The sequence below is a fragment of the Xiphias gladius genome, chromosome 9, assembly GCF_016859285.1.
Source record: "Xiphias gladius isolate SHS-SW01 ecotype Sanya breed wild chromosome 9, ASM1685928v1, whole genome shotgun sequence".
In the NCBI taxonomy this organism is placed as follows: domain Eukaryota; kingdom Metazoa; phylum Chordata; class Actinopteri; order Istiophoriformes; family Xiphiidae; genus Xiphias; species Xiphias gladius.
The window spans coordinates 9,766,318-9,778,809 of NC_053408.1; the positions used below are offsets into that span (position 1 = coordinate 9,766,318).

The 12,492-nt window shown below is 40.0% G+C and overlaps 2 protein-coding genes, 1 long non-coding RNA gene and 1 pseudogene across 4 annotated transcripts; 3 read left to right on the forward strand and 1 right to left on the reverse strand.

The window, feature by feature from the left end:
* Positions 1-687: 687 nt before the first annotated feature.
* zgc:153981 (dual specificity protein phosphatase family protein) lies at positions 688-2,023 on the forward strand. The gene is made up of 3 exons (XM_040136224.1): positions 688-841; positions 1,055-1,272; positions 1,812-2,023. The coding sequence occupies exons 1-3, from the start codon at positions 714-716 to the stop codon at positions 2,021-2,023; spliced, it is 558 nt and encodes a 185-aa protein (XP_039992158.1). The 5' UTR covers positions 688-713.
* Positions 1,875-6,579, reverse strand: LOC120794847. The gene is made up of 3 exons (XR_005708167.1): positions 6,242-6,579; positions 5,795-6,094; positions 1,875-1,987 (listed from the first exon to the last, which is right to left on the reverse strand). It is a non-coding gene; the product is annotated as an uncharacterized LOC120794847 (long non-coding RNA).
* On the forward strand, positions 4,054-8,919 carry LOC120794844 (dual specificity phosphatase 29-like). Of its 2 annotated transcripts, none has more exons than XM_040136220.1 (4): positions 4,054-4,322; positions 5,904-6,088; positions 7,638-7,858; positions 8,638-8,919. In XM_040136220.1, exons 2-4 carry the CDS (start codon positions 5,934-5,936, stop codon positions 8,862-8,864), a joined length of 603 nt encoding a protein of 200 aa, XP_039992154.1. In that variant the 5' UTR covers positions 4,054-4,322; positions 5,904-5,933; the 3' UTR covers positions 8,865-8,919. The 2 variants fall into 2 exon arrangements, with proteins under 2 accessions (XP_039992154.1, XP_039992156.1); XM_040136222.1 differs by lacking the exon at positions 4,054-4,322 and adding an exon at positions 4,581-4,630.
* A 277-nt stretch (positions 8,920-9,196) lies between these two features.
* LOC120794842 lies at positions 9,197-12,042 on the forward strand (annotated as a pseudogene).
* The last annotated feature ends 450 nt before the right edge of the window (positions 12,043-12,492 follow it).

Below are 12,492 nucleotides of genomic sequence, written 5' to 3' on the forward strand. Positions count from 1 at the left end.
AAAATGACCCAGAGACCTTTATTGACTGGTTTTGTATACAACAGCACTGACATTTTACAATACATCATTGTGCTCACATTTTACATACACGTTCATGACCCTGAATGAAGGAAAGTCATTTCATTTCATGGCTTAAAAGAGGGGTTAATTATGTTTTTTCTTCAATTTAAAAGCTGAAATGGGTGAAATTGACCTGCAACATAATAGGAGGGTTAAAGAGACATTTGCAGCAGTGTGAGTGCTGTTTGATGTCATGTGCAGCCAACGGCAAAGCTTAATTTTTTCCCCTTTTCATCCAATTTGCTTTCACAAGATATTAATGTCAGAGAAGTAAACTCGAATTTCTCTTCCATAAATGTTGCATTATGGTGCACTTTCTGTCATTCAGTATAAGCAATGCACTTAAACATTTTCTCCATAATTACATCCAATTATCACTGCTTTATGGAATGATTCATCTCTGTTTGAGGCTTATTAAATTAGAATCCCACAGTGGTGTGAAAAGCAGAGCCCGGGCTGCTCCGTTTGTTGTTCTGCCCTCTCCACGAGAAAGACTACACGCTAGGTTAAGCACTAAATTGGGTAACTGTCCAGTGACAGCAGATAAACACCTGCTCGTACAGATCATCCTGAGCCGGGGTAGAGGGGAACTGCTTTAATACAACAAACATTTGGACTAGGATTTGATCCAAGACGGGGAATTTGGAATCAAAATGTCAGCCATGAAAGGCAAGAGAAAAGAATATCTGACTGTGAAGGATCTGCAGAAGCTTTTGGACTCATGCAAACTACATCTTAATCAAATTGACGAGGTCTGGCCAAACATATACATAGGGAATGTGTAAGTATATACATTTTATTTCAAGTTGAAACCAGATATTCTGAGTTTGCTTTGCAAGGAAACGTGAAACCAATTACTTTTAATGTTAAACAGTCTCCCAACTTTGACATAGCTCCTGCCAAATATTGTATCACTCTGACATAAAAACATTGTGCTGTGATGCTTAGCCTTCACATTAGTCTTGAACCTCTTTCTGTCTCTTTGTCTTGCTAGGGCAGTAGCCCAAAACAAGGCTGCCTTGCTGAAGTTAGGTATAACTCATGTATTAAACGCTGCTCACTCCAAGCGAGGCAGCATAGGGAACCAAAGCTTTTATGGCAACGACTTTGTGTATTGTGGCATTCCAGCAGATGACTCGACACACTTTGATCTGGATGTTTACTTCCAGCCTGCGGCTGATTTCATTCATAAAGCTCTGAAGTCACCTGATGGTAAGACTCCCCAAGACTTTTTTATCATACTTCTGCACAGTCAGTTTTAATGACAGAATTCGGTAGCTATAAAGATTGAGGAATTTCATGCAAAAAATTGTACTTGTTTCTTAAATTCCTGCACATCACATCTTTAATAAAACCATTCACTCAAATTCTCCCATCATGCCGTCCTTTCAATGTCACTTGCGACCACAATGTAACACAGCTTGTAATGGTATGTATGTGTATTTTCAGCCAGCAGTAATAATAAGGGTCTTACCTTGCAGAATTTAATTCTATAATGTGACCATGGCACTTTTCAAAGGACCTATCAAGCAGAGGACGAGTTCGTATTAAAGAGTGAGTCGGGCCCCATCTGCAAAGGGACCTTAAATGAACAAAGGTGATGAATTGTGGGCACTATTTTTAGCTCACAGCGGGAGAAAAGAAAGGCCACAGCGTGAGACGGGCAGTCATGTATGATATTAATAAGACTGTGGCCTTTCACTAATCCTTCCTTCACACGCCTTGCTCCTTTCATCTTGTCTGTTCTTCAGGGAAAGTTCTGGTGCACTGCATCATGGGAATGAGCCGGTCATCGACATTGGTGCTAGCATACCTCATGATCTACCGTCACCTCCCGCTCAAACAGGCTTTGCAGAAATTGATCCAGAAGAGGGCCATCTACCCCAACAGGAACTTCCTGGCTTTGCTGTTGGATCTGGATCTTCAGCTGACAAGAAAAAAGAAAACATGTCAGATCCTGTAATCAAGAGAAAAAGATTACACTTTTTAGCCACACAGCTGCGTGGTTTCTAGGGATGGTGATGCTCATCAGATCCAACAGTCCAGACTGAAAATTTCTATATCCAACGGACTTTCGTGAGTTTGAGTCTCCGTTAGACTCAGCTGTAATTTGAGACTAACACTAAAATATCGTGTTTGCATGTTAAATGATAAGAAAAAGAATGGGAAAGCTGCATACATAACTCCACTGCATTCAGCCACTCATCCCTCAGATTTTTGTTAGAGTGTTAAATGTCAACATGTTAACATAATAACATATCAATGTGCTAAATGTTAAGGAGGCAAAATCCGCACACGCATATCTCTTTTTATTTTTAATACTATGAAACAATATTTCTAAACATATTGCTGGCTCAGGTCATTCTAAATAGTAGCATGTCACACCAACATGTTATACATTAGCATCTTAATATGCTAACTGTACACATTAACATGCTAACATACTAAACCATGCATGCTAAGATTAGCAGACTAACATGCTAAGATTAGCATGTTAGTCTGCTAATTTTTAGCATGCTGATGTGGTTTTGTAAATGTTATACGCTACCAGTATGTTAACATCCAGTGGGCAAGTTGTTAACATGCGTGGATGCATAATAGTAGCAGGCATGTTGACACACTAACGTGTTAACATTCATTACAGCTGAGGCTGACAAAGTACACCTCAGACTGGGAGAAAAAGTTGCACCAAATCTAACGACCCAGAGCAGCTGAGCCTGACAAGCTTTGTGTGAGATGTGAAAGTAACAGCGTAGTATCAACGTGGCCTTTCCTCTGGCGCCATCCCCAGGCCAAGCTTTACATTTTTGCCTTACTAGTGGTGAGGATTTAACAATGAATTACAAAATTGTCTGTTCATTAAAATCCAATTCCTTTGTCTGGTTTGTAATGAGCTGCATTACCTCCTCATGGACACGCTAACATGGCTTAAGACACAACAGACAAACAAAAAATGTCTCAACAAAAAAAACAGTTTGGTTGCAAAATAAATTCAAACTTAATGTAATGTGAAGTGAAAACAGAGACAGGAGCTAATGATACTGAGATTTTATTGCTATATATGTCTTGAATTATGTCTTTCCCTGTCACTCTTGTAAGATGGCTTTTTCTTCAGCAACTCAGTTTGTATAACAGAACAATGGACCAAATGTCTTATGGAAAATGTTTTGCAAAGCATGATATTTCAGGAAACTCTGCAGATGACTCAGAAAAAATAGAAAATGGCTCTGCAAGTCATCAGCCAAATTCAAAATGTGACTCAATATACTGCATCTGTCTCTTTAATAAGACCAACCCCTCAGTGTTCACAGTATGAAATTCCTTTGGTGCATTCATCAAAAGGTTTCAGCTCTTTTGATTGGCCATGAAATTATCTGTATAAAAATTAGACACGCCAGACACAAAAAGGTACACACACGCATCTACTTACCTCTCAACCTCACTATATCAAACACACCTAGAACACACGCACATGCATGCACACAAACACACATTGGTATTTTCATTGGTATCAACATTTAAATGACCAGCTCATTGCAAATAACCCCCCCAGTATGTGAAAAACTATGCGGAATGATATGCCACAATTTGTATTGCTCTGTATTGCAGATGTTCAGCTTCAGTATATGGGTTTCTTCTGTGGATATTTTATTTGTATGCAAGAAGAAAGATACAATAAATTTAGGAAGTTTTGCAAAGAATGACGTTCACAAGATAAAAAGAAATATTCATCTTTCTACACTTGTGTAATTCTTTTTATGCTTTAGTCAAGACTGAATACATCCATATTACAGTTTTAAGTGTTTAAAGTTGCCAGTTTCACTGATGGTGTGTTGAAACCTAGTAAGGTAAACCTTAAAGCAGTTTTTGTGCTTTCATTCATTAAATGATCCACATATAACGTAAAAGAGGTCAGAAACTTCTGACTTGGCCAAACATCCGGGTGTTGATTTAAACACATTCCACCGTGGAGAAGAATCCCGCTAAAGACTATGTCAGCTTTAAGCTCAAACACAGCAGCACCGATCTAATTCTCTTGCTACTGAAAAAGCGGTGTCCCATCCTCCCTCGTGTGCTGGCAGCTCGGGTAACCTTTAAGGAATGCAGAAGATGATGCCAGAATTATTTTGGGCTGAGATTCAGATGTTAAAATAGCAAAAAAGGTTGCAGGGTAGATTACGAAGGAGAACGCAGAGAGTTGTGCTGTCGACCTACATGTAGCTCTACAGAGACACCTTGAAAAAGCAAAGTTTCCAGCAAAGGCAAGTGTCTACTTACAATGTGTTCTTACGAATTTGTTGAAGATATACGTCCATGTTGGAAAATATTTATTAGTATGTTCAGTATACATAAAGTAAAGGGTTTGGATTTATTGTTCTGTGTACTTTTGTCTGCAAGGTAATCATAAAGCGCTTTTAAAAATGAGTATGTACTGTGATGATACTGCATTGCCTGATGGATTACACTTTCTTCTTTTATTAATTTGCTCACAACTTCAGACGAATCTCATCCAAAAGGCTAAACAGGGAAGTGTAATTCATAAAAACCACCAAGAAGAGACCCAGAGGAGGTAAAAAGCCATTTTTATTTGCCCTCCATGTTAACCGTGGGCACTTTCCCATACATAGCATCTTTAATTACACAGAAGTAGAGCAGGAAGGACAGGTTAGCCTAAGGGGGGAGGCTATGGCAACAGCGCTGCACTTCAACATGTGCACCAGGGAAATCAGTTCTCTGCCCTGACCGTGGGAGGGAGGGAAGGGTTGTACTTATAGATCAATGAGGAGAAAGAAGAGCCTCCAGGTACTCTGGGCACATGCACATTGTACTTGTGCAAAGGCGCACGTCGGTCTGCCTTCAAGACTCACACACTCATATGCATGGATAATACGCTGGGTCAGACGCAGCTTTTCCTGCATACGCATGCTCCGAGTGACACACGTGCAACCATGCACATGCAGAGATGGATAAAGCCATCATGATGTTTGAGTGCACCTCCATATGCCACGGCATCTCAACAAAAGGTCACTGAAACAGTCTGGTCTCAATGACTCATCCCCGTGGACACAACAATAATTCTCCAAACCCTGAGTGCCACATTATGTCTCCATACACCAACAGAATGCAAATGAGAAGATGTGCTGCCATCGGTTTCTTAACTGTAACATCGCATACACAACACTTGTATGTCCCCAGCCTTGAGCAGAATCACACAGCTGCCTAAATGGATGCTAATGTATACAGTATGCAAGTCTTTCTAAAGCCCAGTGTGTAAATTGTAAATGCACAGGTTAGACTTGCCTGCAGGAAATGAAAAGCTGATGTTCATAAGTCTTGAATACAAATTTCTGTATCTCTGGAGATAAATAAATCCCCCAAGTCCTACTGAACTGTAGATAAAATAATGAGATTATTATGAGGCCATCTTACAATTGTGTCTTCTTATGGTCCTTCGCTGCTGTGGAGTAAATTTATTGGCATACGCTATATTTAAAGGCTGTGGGCCTGTAGACCCAATGTTTTAATTAACAATTCTCGCTATAATCTCATATTTTATTCATTGTATTTATAGCTTCCTAAGATGATGCCCTCACTTTAATAAAGCCTATTAGACGCTATCAGTGAAGTTATTTAGCATACATGGGAAAATCAGATGGTGCCTGTAACTGTATTTGCATTTCCTTTCTTAAACTGTAAATGAGCAAAGTAAAGAATGAAACCCAACAGTTCTCACCCTTCTGATGACTTCTCAGCACTCCCTGTGGTCCAAATGTCACTGCAATGGCCAATGCTTTCGTTCAAACTCTGTCAGAATACGAATATGTGGTACTTCTGTGTGACAGGTTGTAAAAGCAGGAGTAAAATATCCAGACATGCCCAGAGGCCTCAGCTGCCTGGCGAGCCCTGAGGGGGCAGACGGCAGGTATGAGACCCCTCCAGCTTCAGAGCTCCAGAGGCTGATGTGGACAAAGAAAGGGACCAGCAACCATCTGGATGAGGTTCAGCCCAGGATCTATATTGGAGACATGTGAGACTGGAACATAAAAAAAAAAAAAAAAATCCAACTTGTTTTCAGTACCACTTTATAGTAAGGCAAATAAAGAATTTACATTTTCTTTAACTAACAATGCATCACTTGTACATAAATAGCGTCATTTGTAATTTGTAGTGATGAACCCACAGAGATATGCCACCCGACTTGGTTGCCCTCAGCTCTGTGGAGCTTTTCAGGGTCTTTCAGCTCATTGCTTTGGTTTTTCAACCGCAACAGGCAGCCCCTCCCGCCCCCTTTCTTTGTGCCAAGAATGGCTAAAAATCACTAGTGTGCTCCCTGCCCAGCGTCAAACGGCAAAGCCAGCAACAAGCCGGTGAACACAATGGAGCATTTAGCAGCTACAGAGCCAGATGTTTGCCTCAGGTTCAGGTGAAGATCAAAAAAACGGAACTAAAACTGAGTGAAAATCGGACATATCATCGGCTGGCCACAAACACAACCCCAAATAAATGCTGAATAAATAAGCAACTGTTTGCTAACAAGTTCGCCGTATCAAGCTAAGGTCATAAGTCATGTTCGCTGCTTGTTTCTGCTGCCCCCTAGTGGCAATAAAGCCGTTATTGTTGGTTCTACAAATCACGTATCATTCTTCAGTAATTTTGTACACTGGTGTAATTCTTTTTGACATACAATTCTTATGCTTTAGTCGAGGCTGAATACGTCCATATTGCAGTTTTAAGTGTTTAAAGTTGCGAATTTTTTCCTCGGTAAGAAGTTAGTAGTTGTGCAGTAGTTTGCGGTCGCCGTGAGGTTTTGAACCAAAATGTAAATTAAATAACTCGGGACCTTTCGTTAATGAGGCCTTCAAGTTTTTACCTACTATATGTTTTTGTCATTATACAAATATGCTAAACATTGGCAAGTTACCGTGCTAACCATATGCTAATGGTGCTAATTAAAAAATGTTTCCAGAAAGGACAGATCGGGGCATTCATACACAAGACAGCAGTTAATGTTTTATTTACCTGGGTTTTTTTCTGGGATTTCTGTCACAACCTAAAGATGATATTTTGGCTGTGCTGCTAAAAAGTACAGAAAAATGACATAAAAAGATGAAATAACCTTGTCTTTCCAGAAACACTATCTCCGTTACTGCAGATTATAAACTTCCTGTCAACAATTTTTATACATATTTACAATTTTTGGGGGTGAAAGTTGTTCCAGTGAGTTAATTATTCATTCATTTATTGTTGTTGTTATTTGGGTGAACAGAGCCCTTAAAAGACGGAGCACACTACGGTACTTTATGTTACACAAAGCAAAAAGTGTAAATTAAATTAAATCTGGAATTACAATTTAGCAAGTTAAAGTACTAATTTATGCACTAAACAGCTTATTAATTATCTATAAAGCATCAGTTAATGTAATATTAATCATAAATAATTTGTAAATAATTTAGAAGCCTTCCTTATCACACAATGGTCATATGTGTTGTTTACGATCATGAACTGTGCTCTTAGAGAAAACAAAATCCTTCTTCCACTTACCTGCACCGACGGATAATTTTGCTTTCTCTCTTTAGGTATGCAGCCAAAGACAAGAGGACACTCCAGGCACACCACATCACCCATGTACTTAACGCCGCTGATGGGAAGTTCAACGTGAACACGGGGAAAAGCTTCTACAGAGACACCAAAATCACTTATCATGGAGTGGAGGCTTTTGACATGCCAACCTTCAACTTGAGTCCCTTCTTTTACCCAGCTGCCAATTTCATCAAGAACGCCTTGAGTTTTCCCGCAGGTGAGGAGCTCTCACTGTGCTCAAGGTATTTCGCATCATTTTTACACATTAATTTGGAGAAGACATTTTTTTCCTGCAAGGCAAGGTACAGAAACATTTGTCAGTCAATTCCTGTTACAGCAGCCCCCAGTTGTATTAGTCATTAAAATGCAAATCAAACACTAAACATAATATCAAGCTAATATCTTTCCCCCACGGTAATCTTCTCATAAGCTCAGACCTTGGCCAGGAAAATTGGTTTTAAATGGATTGCCCTGGTAATTTGTAAGCAACACTTTTATTGGACATGGAAATTACACAATTATGTTTGTGGCGTGTGCCTGCCTGGCCTGTTATGCAAAGTGAAGTCAGTATCTGACATGACAGTAATAAGATGAGGCCTCCTCCTTCACATGCTGGCTGATCAGGGGCTCCAGTGTGTGGCGGGGCCTACAGTAATCCCCGGCAGAAATACACAGGCGCCAAGACAGTTCAATTACGCGCTCCTCTGCGCCCTAATCCTCGGACCCGATAAGGAACCAGGGATTACTGTGTGTAGAAACATTTGTTGCAACATTGTAGAAAACTTTTAGTCAGGAGTTAGAAGTACTCTTCTCTGTGATGTGCATGGTTTTTTAATCCACAGAGGAGTAACAAATTAGACAGTTAGAATAAAGTGCACCACAATAATCCAGTCATTGCATGGTTGTAAATACAGACCGGGAGCTGGTAGGAGATGGCTGAGCTCTGAAATGATCCACAGGAAATGATGTCCAGCTTTTGTTTCCACCGATCGGTAGGTAAAGTGTTCGTCCACTGCGCGATGGGGCTCAGCCGCTCGTCCACCTTGGTCCTGGCCTATCTGATGATCCATGAGAACATGACACTGGCGGACGCAATTAAAGCTGTCAGCGCCAACAGAAACATCTCACCTAATGCTGGTTTCCTGGAGCAGCTCAGAGAGCTGGACAAACAGCTGCACTGCCAAGGATTGTCGAGGAGCTGGAGTGTCAATAGGCAGATCTGAGATAAAATCAATCTATAATAGTGGATTACCATGTTGCATCCCGTCAGTATTTAAATTTAGATATGTAAGAACATGTTTTGAGTGTCTTTTAAATTCCATTTTTTGTGAAAAATATCTTAGCACCCTATACTACTTTAGAAGATAAGCCTGTAACTTCATCTTTTTATTGTTATAAACAAATACTATTAAAAGACCAAAACCAATAATGAATTTATCCTAATAACAAAATACAACCTGTCTAGACACAACTCAATTATCATCAAGAAACTAATAAAACGGGATGTTATATCAGGATACTTTTTAACCATTTTTTTCCACTCCTTGGCAACACCGATAAACCCCAATCACTTATCGCATCAAAAGTTGTTTTTTTTTTTTTTTTAATGTTAAAATTCATTGCTTAACTAAACTAACATCATGGCAGCAAAAGAACTGGCTTAAAAAATGCCAGTACTTTGTTAAGTTTTATCCATCTCATTATCCACTGACACCGGTTCACTGAATCGACTAAACTGAAACAATGCATCAACGTAACGAACACAGCCGGTATAAAGACAGAACGGATACTAAGTGGCTCTCAAGATTGGATTGTTTTGTCAACTGCCCTTTCCAAGGTCAAGAATGAACTTGTCTACTCCAGTGTAGCAGAGAAGTCCCTAAATGTACCCCGAGGAGTTTCTGTGACGCACCAACGAAGGCCAGGAGGACGACTGCAAAGTTGCCGAAAATTGGCTTTGCAAGCATTTTATGAATGAGGAAATACATCAGCACAACAACACCTTTGTTACACCTAGAATACACACACACAGAAATACTGAATGGAAACTTTTGTTGGTTTACAAGAAAAATCCACAGGGCACCTTTAAATTGTTCAGACAAAAAAAAAGGAAAACATCAGCATCTATAACTCCGTGTCAAATAGGCAAAATCCATCTGACATCGAAAATCCCATAGCACGATCGCAAGCTCCAAAATAGCTTCTAAATTGACCTCGAGCTGAAATTGTTTAATCGAGCTTAATCTAATAACATACACTAGTCTGATCTAGTGTGGCTAACGTCTCTTATCAGTGGTAACAGTACACTATGTCCCTGTGTATGCTCAGTCATGTCTATTCAGGACATTAACTGTTGGTTTAGTCTCTTCAGGTGTTCTGTTGTCTAAAATTAAAAGATAAAATACGACCAGCATTTTTGCTTTAATGATGATGTGGTTTGAGCTGACTCAATGTGGAAGCCTGACAAAAATTCCACGATTTACAACTGTAAGCACTGCTGTGGCTCTGTAGTCAACGTTGTCACAACACAAGCTGCCAGGCTTCTGTCACAGCCATCTGCGGAAAAAATAGTCCACATTGCTCCCGCTCCAGACTCTGGCATCTTCTGTCTCGTTCCAGCCGGGCTCGGCCTCTAAACAACACTGACATCCAGTTCAGATGGACAACAGAGCAAGCTGCACCAGTAAGGTTTGTGTTCACGGTAGTTCCTTTCCAAATGGAAGAAAAACTAGCAGGACATCTGCAACAACTTCTCAAATTTTCCATCCAGGAACATCACGTATTTGGGAGAAATATATCAAACTGTTATCTAAGTGTTGAGTTGAAAGTAATTTCTGATAATTATATGACAGAACCCAAGTGAAAGATGCAGATACGAGCCCAGAGGAGGAGCCAGAGTATCAGACACCGCCCACCAGCGATCTGTTCAACCTTCTGCTGACGAACAGACGCCCCACTGGAGCTGTCAACGAGGTTTGGCCCGACCTCTACATCGGAGACGCGTAAGTGACATTCTCACTTCAGGTCCCTGCTGCAATATGGTGATCCGATTGTGAAACTGTCGCTGCAAACAAGTCCTCCATTTGGCCCACTGGAATGACTGGACAGATATAAAATCTTTACATTTGAGTCACTGGGGGTGCATGTGCAAACACATGCTTACAGAGCTGCTTAGAGGCAAGAAAAAATCACTACAAACTACATTTCTTGTAACATCTCTTGTGTCGTTTACAAGGCTACAGCGCAGGATAAAATCCTGTTAGTGAATCTGGGAATAACACATGTAGTGGATGCTGCAGATGGCCCCAAGCATACCGACACCGGGCCATGTTTCTGCAATGACACCTACATACTGTATCGTGGCCTAGAAGCACCAGACTGTAAAGATTTTGACTTTGGGATAGTGGTGTAATAATACTGTGTATGAAAGCACAGTATACTGTGGCATAAAAATCTGACAACGTGCATCATTAGGATGAAATTTGGATTGTAATGTTAAATAAACCAGAGAAATTATGACCCAAAATATGCACATTTTGTTTAGTTTGCGTATATAAACTACCAGAGTGAGTGAATAAATGTCATCCATCAAAACTAGACTCTCAGAGGTGTCAAATGCTGCCAGAAAATGTGTCCAAGTTTATAGTCCTAACGCTTGTCCTTCTTCAAAAAATCTAAAATAAGTTGTGCGTGTGAAGATGTTTAAATTGGGGGTTTGTGGCCAACTGAGGTGTTTGGACACTTCAACAGAGACGAGTTATTTTTTTTCTGCATTTTGAACTACAACCTATAAGAAATACACTTACACAAACTATCAGCAGTGAAACTTGACGCATGCATTTTTGCACATTTTACACCCAAGGAGAAATAAACAAAGAATTTTTCGCAGTCACAGTTTGTTTTCATCCCAACATTCTTATACTTAGTATATTAAACAATGAGCTGACTGTATTGCTACACCCCTACACTAGAAAAAAAGAAATTAAAACAAAAGAGACATGTCGTTTGCATATATTGCAATTTAGCTATATGAGCTACTGGCTGCAATCTTTGCAGGAGAAACTGATATTCTAGGTGGTTTTTTTCCCTTGTCTGTGTAGGTAAGGTGCTCGTCCACTGCGCACGAGGCATCAGCCGCTCAGCGACTCTCGTCTTGGCCTTTCTCAGGATCAAAGAGAGACTTACCCTCGTGGAGGCAGTTGAGGCTCTCCGCAAGTACAGAAATATTCTTCCGAATGTTGGATTTCTGAACCAGCTCTGTCACCTGGACTCACCCTTGGCCCTGCACAGGAGTACAACATAATATCAAGAAGTGGAGATGGGAGCCCTGGGAAAGACCATGTCAATGTGAATGCTTGAATGTTAAAGGTCCGTACTGGCGCATCTTCAGTTTTTAGATTTTTGGATGCTTCTTCCATTTATTTCCATATATATTAAAAATCAGTTAGCAAACTTCTGAAACTTGCTTAAATTGTGTGATCCATCATATCAAAAAATTCACAATATGTGAGACATACTTAAAGAGCAGATTCATTTGACAGCTCTGCACTGTATTACCTCGAAACAATAACATAACTGACAAAAATAAATGCAGACTGTATGTTCACCGCGGATTACGAGAGTCAAGCAAGTCTAAAGAGCCTCTTAAATAGAGCGTCTTAAATAAAACTGGAGACTTGGACTCAAGTCAGACTTACAGTACAAACAAAAATGAGGACGTGACATGACACTGTCTGTCTTTTTTGACCTGATAAAATCCTGAAACAGTTAAAACTAAACAACGGCGCTTGGATAGCCACAATATTTATATATTATATATTCACATTGAATAATAATGGCTGTCCGTGAAGG